We start from the raw sequence: 18,154 nt of genomic DNA on the forward strand, positions 1-18,154 counted from the left end.
GTATTTATTTACGACCTGCTCAGAATTGGATTGGCGTCCGTGTAAGTTGCACCTAATGGTGAAAGACAGCAGATTGATGTTGATGTGTCCCTGGGGACATTCTGCCACTGAAATTTGCTCCGTGAATTCAATTTCAAGGCCCCCACAAAGTATCCCAGATGCAACAGGAAATGGGGTAAAGCGGCAGCGGTGAGGCGCCGGTGCAGGGGGGTCCTGGGGGCGGCTCACGGGCGGGGGGAGCGCCCTGCACGGCACAGCAGACACGAGGCGCCGCGTGGCTCCGCGCCCAGCCCCTGGCGGGAACTGAGACCCCACTCTGCGGATGAGGAGCCTGAGGCCCCCCACGCCCCCGAGGCGGGCAGTGGCGGGTGTGAGTCCAGACGTGCTGCGGAGCCCGAGGCCTGAGCGCTCCCAGCGCTGGCCCACAGATGAAGGGGTGGGGCTCGGAGAGGAGGGTCCGCCCAGGGTTGGGCCAGGATGTGAATGGAGCACCTGCCTCTCTCTCGGCAGCCCCTCCTCATGCCTCCCACCCTCTGGTCGCAGCCTTGGGGGGACAAGAGGCTCGGCGGGTGGGGCCTGTGTGAGTCTCCCCTTCGGCAGGCAGGGAGGGGCAGCCCCAGTCTGGGGCCCTCCCTGTGCCCTGTTCCCTGCTGGGACTTTGGAGGAGTGGCACCAGCCCCTTGGAACCCCAGCCACCCTTTGGGCTCACTCGGGTCTGGTCTGATGGGCTGGGCGGGTGGGAGGGGCCAGAGCCGGCAGGTATCTGCATGGTGCCAGCCTGCCCCCTGAGAGGGAGTCTGGCCTCCGGCCTTGCCCTGACCCCATGACCCAGGCCCCCATTCCTCCTCCCTGGAGATCCCCCCCCACCCGGGAAGCCATCCTGGCCACACAGCCCTCCCCAGTCCTGCTAAACCCCCCTGGGTGCTGGGGCCTGTGGCCCCCAAGACCCACCCCGCCCTTGGTGGTGTCGCTGGTTGCTCTGGACGAGGACTGTGGTCCGTCAGAGGAGCTGATCAGTGTGCAGGGAGGGCTGCGTGTATCGCTGAGGCCCTGGGCCATGTTTTTCCTGTCCAGCACCTTCCTCCGTATCTCTGACTCTGGTTTCCAAACCGTGGGCTCTTGAGATAGTTCCTGTGTCCTATGGGGGTGGGCTGGGGGCAGCCGAGGGTCTGCAGCCTGGTCTTTCCTGGAAACAGAGTATCAAGTGAAGACTGTGACAGGGGCTCCACGGTGTGTCCCCCCCGCCCACCCAGCAGGGGCACACACCTGTCCATGATGGCCCTAGTGTCCCTGCTGAAGGAATGTCGCTGGAGGCAAAGAAATCTGGGCCCGAAGTCGACCCAGGCCAGGGGGTAGGGGGCCCTACTTCTGGATTCTGCAGGGTCTTGGGCTGGGGTGGCGCACCTGCAGCCAGCCAGCACCCGCCCCCCCCCCCCCCCCCGCCACCCAGACCAGCACCCGCACCGTGGAGCACGAGGGGTCCATTCAGAGAGGTCACAGCTGTGAAGCGTGGGTAGCACTGCCCTCTGCGTCCCAGCAGCATCGCCAAAAAGGGATGGGGGGGGCACATGAGGGCCTTCCTCCGGGCCTTCCTCCTGGCCACGGGGCTTGGGGCCTTTCAGGGTACAGAGGGGGGGGGACGCGATTCACGGCGTCTAGGAAGCTGTGAGCCCCCTCTGGCTCATCCCCACTGCTGGCCAGTCCCCACCGAGGGGAGCCCCCGCCCCGCTACTGGTCACCTCCTCTGACCCGGGCTTGTCTGTCTCCCCCCAGGAGCTGCTGCTTTTCCTTCAGAACCTGCCCACGGCCCACTGGGGCGATGAAGACATCAGCCTGCTGCTGGCGGAGGCCTACCGCCTGAAGTTTGCTTTCGCGGATGCCCCCAATCACTACAAGAAGTGAGCCGGGGCCAGCACAGCCGTGGCTGCGGGCCGGTGGCCAAGGAGAGGCCTTGTTGGAGCGGCCTGCCCTCCAGGGGGCTGGCCAGGCCCGGGCGCAGGGGAGGGCTGGGGCCTGGCCGGGGGCGCCTCTGTTGCCTGAGATACCAAAGAGAGCCAGGGGAGGGTCCTGGCCGCTCAGGGGGCCAGAGGTGGGTGGGCGTCTCCCTCCCTGTCCCCGGAGCGTCCTTGCCAAATGACCACCTCCTGGAGCCCCCAGGGCGTGGCAGCCCGAGAGCCAGACCCTCCGGGAGAGGCCTGCTGTCTGGTGCCAGGGGCAGAAGGAGGTGGTGGCCATCTCATACCTGCTTTGAAATGCAAAAATCCTATTCTGTTGAGTGAAAGAGAATAAAATATAGACAAAATAAGAAGTGAACCGCCCTAACCTGTGAAGTCTCCGTCCCCACAGGGCTTCTGGGCGTTGGCCTTGTTCCTGTAACTGCCGTCACTTTTGCTGTGGCTGTCCCTTCTCTCTTGGTGAGGCTCTGGCTCGGGAGCAGGGGGGAGGAGCGGAGTAAAGGCCCTGCTTTGCATCCCGTCCTCTTCAAAAGGCGCCTTCAGCCCTCAGGAGGCCCTGTGCTGTTCCACCGGGAGGTGAGGGGCTCAGGGCCCTGTGGCCCCGGGGACGAGCCACACAGGCTGAGGCTAGGGATCCTGCGCTCTGCGCTGGGCCCGCAGGATGGGCAGGGTTCGGCCTCGATAATCGGAGCTCTCGTACCACTCGCCTCAGCCTGGCCGCACCTTCCACGTCTCCGGCGGGTTACAGACATGCTTGCTCCCCGCCGTTCGCTGGTCACCAAGCAGAGAGCCCAAGTGCGGAAGGTTCTGGACTGGCCTGCCTGGGGCTCTGCGGGGTCCCGGCACACTTCCACCCGCCCCTGCCTGTGCAGGCGTGTGGCTGGCAGGGACGTGGATGCTCCGAGGCTCTGGGGACAACTCCGACCCCTCAGCCGGGACAGGTCCTTGTCCTTGGCACCTGCTTCTGGTCCCGGAACAGCCAGGCCAGCGCCCCGTGTTTGCACAGCTCGGCGTGAGGACGCTGCGGGGAGGCTGCAAACGGGACTTGAGTACATACACACCTGTGACATGTGTGTCCTTTTTCTCATTAAAAACATTCCTCGGTCATTACATGTGGTGTGGAAATCAGCACAAAATGCCTTGTGAATGGGAGGTGCTCCCAGGTCAGCAGAGGGCTTGCCTCAGAGCCCCAGCCCCTGGGGTCAGGGGTTCCTCTCCAGAACCCAGCGGCCCTCCGGCCTGCACCCTTTCTCAGCCGGGGCACCCGGTTCCAGGAAGAGCCGCCCATGGCCGTGTGCAGGCAGCCCCTCCCCCACCCCGGCCCCCAGGAACTGCTGTCTTAGCTCAGAGCGCTCCGTGCGGCCAAGGTGTTGGGCCCCCCAAACATCTGCCTCTCGAGGCCGTTTGTTCTTCAAACAGGAGGATCTGCGACTTTAAATGAGGGTCCGCATGGATTTTCCTGTGCGTGTGTGTCTGACCCTGAAGTTGAATGCAGGCTTGTTGATGCGCGAGTGCCTATGAGTCTGAGCAGGTCGATTTGGAACGATTAAAGGGTGTTCTGTCTGGAATACGATGTGTTCAAATGGGAATAAAGATGCAGTGAACCCCCAGCCTCTGCCTGATTCAAGGACTCTCCTAGGAGAGCGGGGGAGCCCAGGGACAGCTGAGGGTGGGGCATGTGTGCCAGACCTGACCCGGGCGTGGCACCCAGTCTTGTCGAATCCCGGGGGGACCTCTCAGGGAGATAGAGGTTCAAGGCAGAGCAGGGGTCAGTCGTACTCGGGTTGGGCCCCAGACCCCAGCCCTGCACCGCTGGGGGTCACCTCCAGGCCGGCCTGGGACAGGAGGGGCCTCCCCACCCTGCCACAGCAGTCGAGTGCCTTCCGGGACCCGGGATGTAGCCATCCCTGCTTCCTGGCTCCCACCCTCTTGGCCCCGTGAGCCCCAGCTTCTCAGCTGCTTTTACGGTGCCCCGTGCCCCTCGGCACCCCACATCCGCACCTCCCTCCATGGTGGGGACTCCCCAGGCAGTGCTCTGCTCTCTGCCGTCTTATGCCGTCCACTGGTGGGGTGGGGTCAGGTGCCGTCCCTGGGTGGGGGGCAGGAGACCCTGCCGGGTGATAATGCTCACCCTCCCCCTGTGGCTGAGTGCCACGCTGAGCTGGGGCTGACGCCCAGACCTTGTCACTGTGCTCGCGGGACGAAGACGCAGCGGCCCTCCCCGGTTGGAAGGTGGAAGGCTCCGGTGCGGGTCACAGCTCAGAGCTGGCCACCGCTGCTGTTCGTAGTCGCGATTTGTTGGCGTTCGTGGCCCGGCTCTTCGGGCCCACTTCAGGGTCTCAGCCCCCACAGGTGGCTCGAGCCCCGGGGTCCTGAGGTACGCCCCTGACCCCCATCCCCGTGAGCTTCCCCCTGCCAGGCCACCTGGGGAGGCCTTGCCTGTCAGCACTGCTGCCACGTGGAAAGTGCCAGAGACGAGCTCCTGGGGCAGCCGGGTCCCAGCAAGGTCAGACACGCCAGGGAGGGGTGAGGTCCTGGGAGGCAGGGAAAGGTCGGGGTGGAGGCCTGTGTGCCCCAAAGGACGAGCCGGTGGGCAGGGCTTCTGTGCCGGTGCCGAGCCTGGCTCTGAGGTGGGAGGAGCCCCCTCTGTGTTTGAACAGGCCAGTCCCGTCTCTGACGTGCCTGGGCCTCCGGGTGCCGTCTGCCTTGAGCTGGACGTTTCCGGCTGGGGCACGGCCGGTGGGTGTGCGGTCAGAGCCACCGTCCTGTGAAGCTTACTCAGGACGTGGGCCACCACTGCTCCGTGTCAGGCAGTGGGGGCCCTCCCGCAGCATGCCCCCCGTCCTGCCCCACCCCAGTGGACCCTCTCTCCTTTACCCCCCTGCCTGCTGCTCGTTGGCACCGGCACCGTGGGTCATGGCTGCCCAGGGGTCTGCCCTGCTCGTCCTCCAGGCCTGCCTCCCTTGTCCAGCGGCCCCTGATTCAGCAGCCGCCGTGTGACCACACGCAAAGGATCTAACTCCCAGCCCGTCCCCTTGCCAATTGGAAGCTGATTGTTCCTCTAGGGAAAAAAACATACACATCCAAATGCATTCCAGACAGATGGGTTTAAACATACAAATTAAAATTCCCTAAAGTGCCCACAATACAAATAGATATTTTTGTAACAGGGAGTGGCCAACGGCTTTCCTAGCGTGACGCCAGTGACCACACAACCCAGGCCGATGCAGCGCGGAGCAGCCGTGAGGACGGCCAGCGCTCAGGCGAGGATCAGTGATAGCAAGCTGAGCAGACACGTGAGACGCTTACGTTCCTGAATACGTACAGGGTTCTCGGAAGTAACTCTGGAAGTAAGAATGCGCACAGCACAGAAAGCAGGCAGTTCTTCAGGAGGAGGGGCACAAGAGGTCAGTAAGACGCGCCCGTCAGTAACAGTCGAGTGGGGGGAGCGGGCATGAGACGTGGGGCTCCGTCGGCAGTTGCAGGGCGGCCCTGGGCCGAGCTGGTGGCAGCTTGTTTCGTGACCATGGAAGACCAGTCTGCTCTCTCTGTCTTTATGTTTTTCTCAGCGGCTTTTGTTGTCGCTTCTACTTTTAGACCGAAGCGTAATGCTCGCAGAAGGGGGCACCTCACAAATCTAGTGCCCCGTGAGTGATCCCCAAGCGGGCACCGGGCCCCACAGCTGTGGTCAAGGAGAGCCCCTGGCCCGCACCCCGCATCTCCCGGGGGGCCCCTCTTCCCAGCGTTCACGCCACCCCAGCTCTGTTGTCTGAAGGAGTTGCACAGGATCCCTCTTGGTGAGCGACTCGCCTTTCCCCGCTTTCTGCTTGTGGACGCCGCGTCTGGGGTAGCTGTGGTTTGTTCCTTTCTGTCACTTTCCCCTTGTATGAATGGGCCACAACAGATTTGGGTTGTTTCCGGTTTGGGGCTGTTACAAATCCTGCTGCTGTGAACACCGCGTGCGTGTCCCTTGGCACAGCGTCCTGCCGGGTGCTCGTCAGGAAGTAGAATTGCAGGGCCGGGTGGTGTATTTCAGCCACTCTCGTAGATGATGGCAGACTCTTTGCCAAAGTGGTTTTCCAGTTTACATTTCCACCGCAGGGCACGAAGGTCCTCGTTCCCCCACGTCCTCACCCACACTTGGGATGGCCTTAGCCGTTCTTGGGGAGGGGGTGCGTCGTATCACTCCCCTCGACCCCAGCCTCCCTCACGTCCCCCGGCGCTGGGCAGCGTCTGTTTCCTTCCTGCCGAAAGAAAGAAAGAGCCCTCCAGAGGACACCTCGCAGCGCTAATATCCTAAGTGCTTTCTCCTATCATTAAAATTCGTCAGACATGATTTTAATGACTGCATAATATTGTGTTGCATGGATTAACATAATTCATTTATTCCCTTACTGTACATCAAGTTGCTTCCAGTTTTCTCCCATTGCCAATGATGCTGTGATGAACATCTATGTTTCTGAGTGCTTTTCCAGCATGGATTTCTAGTAGAGGTGTCCCCTGCTTTTCAAAAGTTTGCATTACCCCACGTCACTTTTACGAAAAACCCACATTGGTACCTGTTTTCTCTAACCAGAAGACATCCAGAGAGGACTGTCGCTTTTATGAAAAAAGGCAAAAGGGGAAAGTGGCATTCAGCGTTGGTTCCACAACGGGCTGTTTTAGATGCAGCGAGAATGATGTCGCCCAGCTCCTTCCCCACCACACACTCAGCATCTCGGCATCCGGCTGCCACAGCTCTGAACCATGTCTGTCGGCATCAGTCCCTTATCTCAAGCTACTTTGTGCATCTGTTAGCAAGATGTGCTTGCCCTAAGGCGTCAGAAAAGCCTAAGAGGTGATTTTTTTGGGTCCGGGAATACTGAGACATCTTTTCATACAAGTTAATGTTAATTGTCTCTTTTCTTTATGCCACTTTGGCTTAGGGAAGATTTTAGGAATGGTCCACTTTCGGATAGCAGGGAAACCTTGTGATGGGATTCTCCCGTCATTGGCGGGGAGTGGGTGAGTTGGCAGAGAACCCACGGCCCCCCCCATCTTCAGGGACCTGCGGCAGGCGGCTGCGGACCTGCTCAGCCGGGTTACTTGGGAATGTCTTAGAAAATGCAAGTTTAAGAAACTATTTAAAATTTAAGGGTAGAAGAGGTGTGCCTGGGTGGTTCAGTTGGTTAAGGGTCCGACTTCGGCTCAGGTCATGATCTCGTGGTTCATGAGTTTGAACCCCACGTCAGGCCCTGTGCTGACAGCTCGGAGCCTGGATCCTGCTTTGGATTCTGTGTCTCCCTCTCTCTCTGCCCCTCCTCCGTTGACGCTCTGTCTCTGTCTCTCAAAAATAAATAAACCTTAAAAAAATTTTTTTTTAATTTAAGGGTAGAAATAGAGTGTATAACTTCCAGGAGAGGGGAAAAGAAAGCAAATGAACAAAACTGATCAAGTCCAGAGAAGCTGGGAAAGAGGATCTGGAAAAAGCAAAGGGACAATGTGGTAAATAGCATGGGCCGTGTAAGTCCACGTAAGCAAGGGGTCATGGTAACTTAAACTCACCTGTGCAAAGAGATTCGCATCATACTTTTTAAAACCCCATAAAATCCAGTAACATACTGTTTACAAGAGATACACCTAGGCACAAAGTTTGAAATAAAAGGATGAAAAAAAGTGTGAGAAATATTAACCAAAAGAAAGCATGGCCGAGAATATCTGTGTTCTCCTAAAACGTATTTGAAGAGCATTCACAGGACAAAGGGGCTCGTATGTCCTACGATCACAGAGCATGCCAGTCTCTAGTCTGTGTAAATAAAAAAACGTAGCCCCATCTGAAAGCAAAGACCGACACAACTGTGGACAAAGATCGGCCTTTCCACGGCGCATGGGATGTGCTAACGCACCTGTTGCAGAAAATGTGGACTGAGCAGGGGAAAGTTTAAAAAGGAGAGATTTAAAGAAAAATCATTTTTTGATCTAATAAAATTTTGCTTTCCACAAACAATGTGCATTTACTTCTAGCACATGAGAAACACTTACAAACGTTTGACCTGTCACAAAGGAAATTTTAAGAACCCAAAGCCTCAATAGTATACAGGCCCATAAGTTCTGTCCAGAGTGCAATAATGTTAAAAATCAAAACCAATGAGAGAAAACTTAAATGCCAAAACTCCCATGTACATATAAATAACCTCCTAAAGTAGAAGTGGAATCATACTGAAAATTGCAAAACGACAGTAAGAAACTAAAGTAGCAGACTTGGGGGATGCAGCTAACACGGTAATTAGAGGAAAATTTATAGCCTTAAAAATACATTCTTAGAAGACAATAGATACTTAAAAGAATTTAGCTCCACATTCAATTTAAGCTGGAAATAGAATATGAGAGCAAAAGTGCAAAAAAAGAAAAACCATGAAGATTAGCATGATACAGAAGCAGAAGTTGCTGGAAGAGAAAACAGCACAAATAATGGAAATGAGTAACAAATGGAAAGAACAGAGGAACAGCACAGCTGCACCAGGGTGGGGTCTTGGTCTGCTTTGTAGTTGGCGCATCTCCTGCTTTCAGAAATAGCACTTGCACATTGTAAAGGCTGAATAAATGTTTGTTGAATGAAGAAGAGACACATTTCTAAAGGATAAAATCCATATTAGAAGAAAAAAGGCAACTACAGCTGAAGAGACTTTAAAAATAAGCATCAAGAGAATGAGAAGATGGGCGCCTGGGTGGCTCAGTCGGTTAAGCATCCGATTTCAGCTTAGGTCATGATCTCACAGTTAGTGGGTTCGAACCCCGCATTGGGGTCTGTGCTGACAGCTCGGAGCCTGGAGCCTGCTTCAGATTCTGTGTCTCCCTCTCTGTCTGCCCCTCCCCCACTTACACTCTGTCTCTCTCTCTCTCTCTCTCTCTCAAAAAAAAAAAAAAACCATTTTAAAAAAGAGGGGGCACTTGGATGGCTGAATCAGTTAAATGTCCAACTTCGGCTCAAGTCATGATTTTATAGTTTGTGAGTTCAAGCCCCACGTTGGGCTCTGTGCTGACAGCTCGGAGCCTGGAGCCTGTCTTCAGATGCTGTGTCTCCCTCTCTCTCTGCCCCTCCCCTGCTCGTGCTCTCTCTCTCTCTCTTTCTCTCAAAAATAAATAAAACAAAATAAAAAAAAAACATTAAAAAAAAAGAATGAGAAGACAAGCCACATACGGGCAGAAAATCATTGCAAAAATCTTTGGCTACACGACAGTTAACCAAAATATACAAAAACCCTTAAAACTCAACAATAGAATGAATAGCCTGATGAAAGCATGGGCTACAGACCTTAGCAGACACCTCACCAAAGAAAATACACAGATGGCAAATAAGTACCTTAAAAGAAGCTCAACATGGTATGTCCTTGGGAAATGCAAATTCAAACAAGACTCCACCACAGGGAGCAATGGGAATGCTCGTCCACGGCTGCTGGGAACGCAGGATGGTTCAGCACCGTGGACAGCTCAGCGGTGTCTTCCAAAACTAAACCTATGACCCAGCAGCCGCTGTCCTTGGTAGTCACCCAGAGGTGTAAAATTATGTCCACACAGAAAGCTACAGACGAATAGTTGATTCATAATCGCCAAAACCTGGAAGCAGCCGAGATGTCCCTCAGTAGGTGAGTGGATTCACACAGTGGTCCGTGCAGACAGTGGAATGTTATTTGGCGCCAAAGAGAATGAATTGTGAAGCCATGAGAAGACACTTTGAGGAGGAAGCTTTGATGTTATAAAGTGAAAGAGGCCAGTCTGAAAAGGCCGCGTGTTGTGTGATTGCATCTATAAGACATTCTGGAAAAGGCAAAACTGTGGGGACACTAAAAAGAGCAGTGGCTGCCAGGGGTCAAGGGAGGGATGAGCAGGCAGAATATGGCGGGTCTGCAGGGCGGGGAGACGCCTGTGTATGGTGCTGTGATGATGGATCCAGGTCCTGCACTTGTCCGAACCCACAGACCGGTCACCAGTGGGAACTAGGGATGATGACCTATCAGTGTGGGTTCATGGAGGGTGTCGAGTGCCCGTCTGGTGGGGGATGTTGACGGACGCTGTGCATGGTGGGGGCGGGATATATGGGAAGTCTCTTAACTTCCACTTAACTTTGCTGTGACTTAAAAACTGCAGTAAAAATATGGTCTGTTAATTATTTTAAATCCTAAGTGCATCCTACGACGAGCTTTATACTTGAGAATTTGAAAACCTGGATGAAATGGGCAATTTTCTAGAAAAATACAAAACCTGACTCAAGAAGGAAATAAAACCCTGAGTAGATAAATGCTCACTGAAAACTTGGATGGGGGATTGGGGTGGGGTCACAGACCTGTCCCTTCACAAAGGCCTCCAGCCCAGACTATAGTACCATAGCAGAAAGCTGCTTTCACAGGAAAGGTGGATCAAATTAGGTAAGCAGATGCTGAGGACTACAGACCGCTGCACTGTGGGTGAAGCTGCCCAGAGCAGAGCTGATTAACAAAAGAAAGGTGCCTTGTTAGCCCTGAGGTTACGTGCCCTGTCTGTCTCATCCCCTAGGCTAGCTGAGATAAACAGACACGGCGCCTCCTGTCTTCCCATCCGCCCAGCGCCAGGATTTTGTTTTGCATTAACCCAAACCCCTGAACCCCCTTTCCCTCGCTTCCATGAGTTAACATTCCCAGTTTCATTTTCTCTTTGTGCACGTCCATCACCACGTTTGTGAGCCTTCTGATCCTAATAAAAATAGAGCAAGGACCCTTAATCGGGGCTCTTGTCTTCTCCCGGACATTTGCCTTCTCTAGAATGGCGGACATCTCTCGAGCGGACATCCGCTCTCTTGCTGGACAAGAAAGAACTTTAGACTTAGAGTCAACGACAGCCTGCTGGGCCCTACACTGGACCACGAAGCTGCGTTATTGTCTCTTAACTTCTGTGGCCTGGGCAGGGGTCCTGGGTCCTTATGCACCAGAAAAGGCTGGCTGGGGGGTTTTCACTGGGGATTTTCACTGGGGGGTTTTCACCCGGGGTCTGCCGAAAGTGGAGTGTGGGCCTGGGGAGCCGCTGCTGGCTGCACCTTGACCTTGGCCCACACCCAGCAGGCTGGGGGCAGCCACACAGGGGGCTGTTCGACCGCTGTCTTTGTAGATGTATGCACTCTTCCTAGAAGGTTTGCAGACTGAGAGTTCATGGCACACAGACCCCCTTCTGTGCTTTGGGGATAATCAGCTTTTAGTTCTGCCTGATGCTTCTGCTCCTGTGATTCTGAACTGGACTCAGAGCCCGTGGAAGAGAACGTGGAGGGACGGACATCAGCTCCAGATTGTTCTGGTGAATGGATTGCTCAGTGACCCAAACTGGGAGTAGAAAACAAAACGGGTGACCGTTAAGAAGATACGGAGCCTCCTTGGGTGGGGGTGGAGACATACCCAGAGCTGCCGCCAGCCCAGAGGTCGGGGTGGGGGGGGGGTGCACGTCCACAGGCTCGGGAAGTCAAGGAGCTGGGCCTGGCGAGGGGGAGGGAAGCAAGTGACATGAAGGGAGGGGGCCGGCTGAGCGGAGAAGAGAAGTTTCCACAGAGTCCCAGTTCTGTTGGAAATGCAGTGGCGTCTGGAAGGGGAGATGCACACCTACGGCACATCCGAGAAAGGGTGTCAGGTCGGGTCCAGAGGGTGAGCAGGCCGGGGAGCGGAGGGCATGTCTCACTCTGCGGGGCACAGGGGCAGCCACACCCTCGGGGCCACTGCCAAGTCCACGTGGGAGCACATCTGGGAGAATCGTGGCTGTCCCAGCAGCCATGGGACCTGACGACACATGTCCATCTGTCTCTGACTCAGGACGTGAGCCGGAGGCAGCCACTGTGGAGGGCAGCTGGGGTCAGCCTGGAAAAGCATAGAAGCCGGCTTGGAAGGGCATCATGTGGTTCTTGGGCCGTGCACCCTCGTGCCCTGACACCCCCGCTCAGGCCCCCCCTTCTCCCCCACCCCATTTGTGTTCTCCAGAGCCCAGACCGTGACCTCCATGATCACCTTTTATGAGCTCAGGGTCGCCTCCTGCTGGGCCTCTGACTAGTCCTTGCTCACTTTTAAGGCTCCAGTGGGTCCTGGACTGGCCTGGACCCCAAGTCCACCACATGGTGACCCTGGAAGAAGGGTTTCACCCAGCAAGAGGCATGATAAGGCCGGCCTGGCTGTCAGGGTTCAGTGGCTGGTCAGTAAGCAGTTATGGGGCGCCTACTGTGTCCGGGCACTGTGGTCTGTGGAGACACTGATGGCCTCACGGGCAGGTGTTAGGAATTCACTCCAGGGGTCAAGATCCTGAGGGGCACAGAGCAGAAGAGACATTCGGGGACATCCCAGTAAGTGACTTCAGTGGTGTCAGGCCTGGGGGAGCCAGGAGCTTGTGGCTCCCCTGCGGGCCCTCGGTCAGCCCAGTGGAGTTGAGGGAGAGGGTGCAGGACGCAGGCTGACGCTGGCCTCCTGGGTGACAAGTCCCTGCTCCCCACCCCAGACTGTAGTGTCTTAATAAACCCTCAGCGGCCATCGTCCTCACAAGGCTGCTGCCTGGGGAAGCTAATGGGGGGACAGGACCTGGGGACGGCCTCCCTGACCTGGCTATTAAAAATAATTGGCCACCACAACGTGAGGAAAAGTATATTCTCTCTCAGTTTGACTGGGAAATGTGAATTATTCTCATGTCACCATAGAAACCAAGATGAGTTCCCAGCCTCTTTTAGATATTTAATTTTGTGAGCCCGGTGATGACCTGTGATCTCTGCAGAGAAGCAGGAGACGGAGGGAGGGAGAGACAGTGCGTGTGTGCGCATGTGCACGTGTGTGCACGTGTGTGTGTGTGTGTGCAGTTCTGGTGGATCTCAGCCCCTGCCACTGGAGTGGCCGCAGGGTGGTGGCCACAGTGGGGCTTGAGCTCTGGGGTTGGAGGCTGGGCCGCTGGGGTGACCTGCAGCCCTGGACCGTCAGGGGCGCTGGGCCAGGCTCGTGGGGACATTGACTCCGGCCTGGCTCCGCCCCCTTTGGAGCAGCTGCCCGCCAGGTGTCAGCCCTGCTGTCTCCACGCTCTCCCGCCTGACCCCGGTCACCGGCACCCCTGTTCTCCTCCCCTCTGCCCGGAGCGTCCTTCTCTAGCTGGGCAGTCCCCGCTGGTCTCGGCCACCGCCCACCGTAAAGGTCTTCACGTGGTGGCTCCGTCGTGGACCTGGACAGCCATGACCTGTCCTGCGGTGCCCCACCCAGCCCTGGCCCTCGCACTTGCTGGAGGTGACAGGAAAGGGCTGGCAGCCTCCGTCCCCTCGTCCTGGCGGGGACCGGCCTCGGCCTTGGCCACCCCCAGGCCAGGGCAGCCTCCTAGGGAGGAGCTGGGAGTGAGCTGAAGGAAACACGCAGGTGCACGCCTTCATCCCTCACAGGAGACCCTTTGTCCACCGTCCCGGACCAAGCGGTCAGGCTTTCCTGCAGGCCACGGGCCATGGGTCGCCTGGGGGTTGCCTGGTTGGAGCCAGAGAATGGAGGCGTTCTCTGGTCATCCCTGAGGGGACCCTCGGAGAGTGTGGAGGGAGGGAGGGACGTCTTGAGAGGGCTGGGTCCAGAATGGGGGGTGTGGTGGGCGGGGCTGTGGACGTGGCGGGCGAGGGTGTGGACGTGGGTATGGTGGGTGTGGGTGTGGCGGATGAGGACTTGGGTGCAGTGGGTGTGAGTGTGGACGTGCTGGCTGTGGGCATAGTGGGTGTGGGCAGGGACGTGGTGGGTGTGGGGGGCATGGGCCTGGTGGTTGTGGCAGGCGTGGGTGTGGTCGGCACGGGCGTGGGTGTGGATGTGGTGGGAGTGGGCATGGGGGCCGTGGGGGTGTGGGGAGCGTGGGCAAAGATGTGGTGGGTGTGGCAGGCACGGGTGTGGACATGGGCTTGGTAGGCGTGGCAGGCGTGGACGTGGTCGGCATGGGTATGGGTGTGGGTGTGGTGAGAGTGGGCGTGGGGGCACAGGTGTGGGTGTGGACATGGGCCTGGTAGGCGTGGCCGGCGAGGGGCTGATGGGCCTCCCTCGCTCACACCTGTTGTCCGTGAAGGCCATTTGCTGCTTTATTCCAGTTTCAGAGGTTTGGTTGGTAATGCCTCTGGGCTTCTGCTAACTGGCCATCGAAGAAAGGGGAAAACGATCCGACGCCAAAGTCACAGCTGTAAGTCGAGCTGTTCGAAGCAGTGTTGCTAAGTGGCAGAAATGAGGAAGTGCAATCGTGGAGTTTTGAGAGGGGAGGGAGGCCGGGGGCGGGCCTGCCCTGTGGCCCGGGGGCCTGCGGGCCGGGATGCTCCCGACTGCGGGTCTGGTCCGTATCTCTGTGTCCGCAGGCATTTTCCCACAACGAGCGCGTCCACACCATGCAGGAACTGGACAACAGAGGAGGAGAGGGAGGTGGCGAGGCCCCCCAGCTGCAGGTGGGGCGTCCCCCCACGGGGTCTCCCCTGGGCCTCACCCTCTCTGGGCCTTTGGAAACCCTCTGGCCGCCTGAACCACCCCATCAGCCCCGCCCGCCCGTCCCCTGTGTGCTGGTCCATCCTGTCTGTTCGCCCTGCAGGGGTCCCCTCCCTTCCTCATCCTTGCGGGGACCCGGGCGGTGTGGGAGAGCAGCAGCACAGCCCCTGTGGCACCATGTCCCCGGCTCTGCACGGCACCCCCTTTATAGGTGAGGAAACCGAGGCACGGGGAGGTCCGGCAGCTCACCTGAGCTCACAACGGGTTGCTTCCTCACCCCGTCCCCACAACAGCCTTCACTGTCCCTGACGTGAACGAGGTCGGGAGGGCTGTCGGGTGGGTGGGCGCCTCATTCAAGGTCACGCATCCGGCACTGGCCGAAAGGCCACCCAGGGCAGGGGTGGGGCGGGTGCCTGGACCTGGCCAGCACCGAGTGGCCCCTGCCGGGCCGCGTCCACACCCCTGCTCGCTGATTCCATGCCCAGGCCACAGCCTCTGCCCTGCATGTCACCAGGGCCTCGGGGGCAGGGCCAGGAAACTGTGCTCCTCGCTTTGCGAAATTAATGATTCAGCGCTCCGTGTCGCGGGAGCTGTGATAAAGTATCAGCAGCAGTGAGGGTGCCAAACGAAAGAATAAATGTCCTTGATGGTGTCATTGGACTTTTATAGGAAGACTCACTCGTCAGCGGAAAGCGCAGTCTTGTGATGACTGATGTGGCGGTCTGAGGAAGACGCGCGTTCAAGCTTCCAGGGGTAGTAATTGCCCTGCAAGGTCGCGGCGCCCTCTCCTCCTCACCCTTGCGTCCCCCAGCCGCCCCCAGCCCTGCAGGAGGGCAGTGGGCAGGGTCACTGCCACCAACTGAAGGGGTCAGTGAGTTGGACGCAGCTGGGAGTGCGGGTCCGGGAGGCAAAGCTCCCCGTGGCCTCCCTCGTGCATGCCCTGTGCCCAGCCCTGACCTAGGGCCTGAGGAGGCCACAGGCATGCGTCACGGCTCTGCTCTGGCTGGCTCGCGGCCCTGAGTGCGAATGATGCCCATAGGGCCAGGCACAGGCGCCCCGGGGGCTCATCCGACCTGGGAGTGTCAGGGACATCTTCAGAGAATGGGACGTTTCAGCTGGGCCTTGAGGGATGAGTAGGAGTTTGTTGGACGGACGAGGGCATTCTGGGAAGAGAGAACACAAGCAAGGGTGAGGGAGGGACCGACTGAGCCAAGCACGGGGGACAGTGTGGATGTGGGTCAGGAGGAACAGCAGGAAAGGCTGGAAAATAGGTTGGAACCAGCCCTTGGGGGTCTCGCGCACGGTGCTCAGGGGTTGATCCCGCAGTGACCCGCGCAAACCTGGCAAGTTCAGAGGGTCCGCCTTCCGAGGGGAGGGGCTGCCCTTGCCATGACCTGAGGTGGGGACGCCTTGGGAGGAACTCTGTCAGGTGGGGCGCGGTCAGTGTGGGGCCTGGCGGTCGGGACCTTGGCAAGGCTTTCCAGGCAGGTAGGCGTTGGAAGCCCACCCCCCGGGGACCGGGCGGGGACAGCACCTGGTTCCCGTGGTAGGAGCGCGATTTGGTTCCGGGACCTCCCGTGTGGAGAGGGCCGGTGGGCTGTGATTGGGTCAGCAGACACAGAGCCGCACCCCGCATCAGGCGCCCCCGCAGGGTCTACGCCGCCCAGACCTTTGGAATGCTCGAGCTGCAAGGGGCCTTAGGGGTGGTCTTTGGCGTTGTGGCGATTATTTGGACAAGACGAACTAGTTAGGGAAAACTGATCTCGGGGTTGGCGAGGGAGACGTGTGCCCCGCTGGGCTTCCCGTCCGGGCTCCTCCAGGAAGCCCCCATCGTCCCCCTTGGCACCTGTGGCCGGCCTGGCCCTCCCCACGGACCCCCGCGCCGGGAGCAGGAGGCTCTGGTCCGCGCTCCACTGGCTGCGGCTGACCTCCGGGGCTCCAGACGCACAGAATGTTCACCCTGGTCAGACAGCCGTGACTCTAGAGACAGCTTCTGGAGAAACAGCCCCAGCCGGGACGGGGTGCTCCCGCCGATCCGCCAAGAGTCACCCCAGAGGAGGACCTGTGCTCGCAGAGGCGCCGTGACCGTCCCGAGGCCGCAGAGCTGGGCCCAGGTTTCGGGACTTGGGCTGAACACCAAGCGGGGGGTCTCTCTCCACACCTGCTGCCCACGTGGTCAGACCCCCTGGCTTCAGAGACAAGGCAAGTCCAGGGAGGAGAAGTAATCTGTCATCCTGGGGTTCCTGGCTCCTGACCTCCAGGCAAGCAGACATTCTGGGCTCGGACGGCTGGAGCTGGTGGGTGTTATGGATGTCAGAGACCCCTGCCCTCCTTGCACACACGGGGAGACGTGGGGAGATTGGGGCTCGGGCCGTGCGCCTGACCCGAGGTCACACGGTGATTGTGTCCGAGGCAGGATGACAGGGCTCTGCCTCTGGGCCCTTAGGCCGTGCTCAGCTGAGCCCTACTGGACCAGGACACTGGAGTCTGGCAGGTGGGAAGGTCTCAGGTGCCCAGCCCTGTCACCCACTTTCCCGTGAGCCCCCATGGAGGAGTGGGGTACCCCTCCCTCTCCCCCTGGGGCCCTCTGCTGCAAGCCCTCCTTCGATGGGACCATCTTGGGCACCCGGGCAGAGGTGGCTCTGGCTTGGCTCTTGGGGACCCTACCGTCCGATGGCCTCACTCAGCCGGGACAGGCTGGGCCCTCGGCAGCTCTCCCAGCGACTGGGTGGAAGGAAGGAAGGCGCTGTTCCAGGGTCACGGGCCGGGTCGGGTCCTGCATGTGACCGCCGGCCCTCCTCAGTTCTTTCTCCTTCCACCCCCTCCCCCCCTACCGATGACGCACGCTCCTTCCCCCTACCTGCACCCGGGAATCCTGGGAAGGGGAAGGTCCTCCACCTCCTCATGTACAGGGGCACCTGTTTACATCCAAGCAGAGAAAGGACTTCTGAGCGCTGGGACATGTGGCTGGGCCTGGGGAGGCAGGACAGAGCCCAGGGACACGTGGCCTGCCGGCTCGATCCAGGCCCCGTCAGGCTCACAGCAGCTCAGAACCAGGGCTGGCCACCTACCTGGGGCAAAATTTACTTCCAGTTTCATCTAGCCCCAGATCGGGGTTGGGGAGGGGGGGGGGGAGCTTCGGCAGAGGCCGGGGGCCCAGAGGTGGCTCCAGCCCCCACTCCCACCCTCACCCCCTTGCCCTCAGGCTCATTCTCTGCAGCCGGGCTCCCCTGAGGGGGCGGGGCCGTCAGAGGTTCCTGTCGAGGCCGCCCCCCTGCCCCCCCCCCCCCCAGAAGAGTCGTTTCTGCAGCCTGGGGTCCGCAAGGCTTGTGGGGTTCCCGGCAGAGATGGGGCAATGCTGCCCTGATCCCACGTGAGGTCACTAATTTGTGCGACCCTGTGGCCTCGTCAGGGAGGACCTGCCATCGAGGCCATCATCATCACCGTCCCGTTTCGGCGCGTGGGGGGCCACGTCCTCCAGCTCCCTGAAGCTTTGGGTCCACCCACGGTCGCCTGGGAAAGCCAGGCTGGCTCACGGTGGGTGGCAGGCTGGGGACCGAGTGAGCCCCCCACGGCCCGGCTCCATGTGTGTGCATGGACGCCAGGTGCTCCTGGTGGGTTCCCGGGCCCCTCTCCCAGGGCCCTCCTTGCTGCTCCCAGTTAGTGGGTCTGATCCTGGCAGACGGGAGCGTGGAGCCCGGCCCCCTGTCCTGGTGCCCGCTCTGCCGGCCCAGGATGGCT

The 18,154-nt window shown here is 58.9% G+C and overlaps 1 protein-coding gene across 3 annotated transcripts in view; it reads left to right on the forward strand.

Annotated features, from left to right (window-relative positions):
• TBC1D22A (TBC1 domain family member 22A) overlaps window positions 1-8,346 on the forward strand; it is a 328,211-nt gene extending 319,865 nt beyond the window's left edge. For all 3 annotated transcript variants that reach the window (XM_027070417.2, XM_027070418.2, XM_027070422.2), the window contains one exon: window positions 1,774-8,346. In XM_027070417.2, coding sequence (XP_026926218.1) covers window positions 1,774-1,902 — 129 coding nt within the window. In that variant the 3' untranslated portion in view covers window positions 1,903-8,346. The remainder of the gene's footprint in view (window positions 1-1,773) is intronic.
• Window positions 8,347-18,154: the final 9,808 nt, after the last annotated feature.

This window comes from Acinonyx jubatus, chromosome B4, assembly GCF_027475565.1.
Source record: "Acinonyx jubatus isolate Ajub_Pintada_27869175 chromosome B4, VMU_Ajub_asm_v1.0, whole genome shotgun sequence".
Taxonomy (NCBI): Eukaryota; Metazoa; Chordata; class Mammalia; order Carnivora; family Felidae; genus Acinonyx; species Acinonyx jubatus.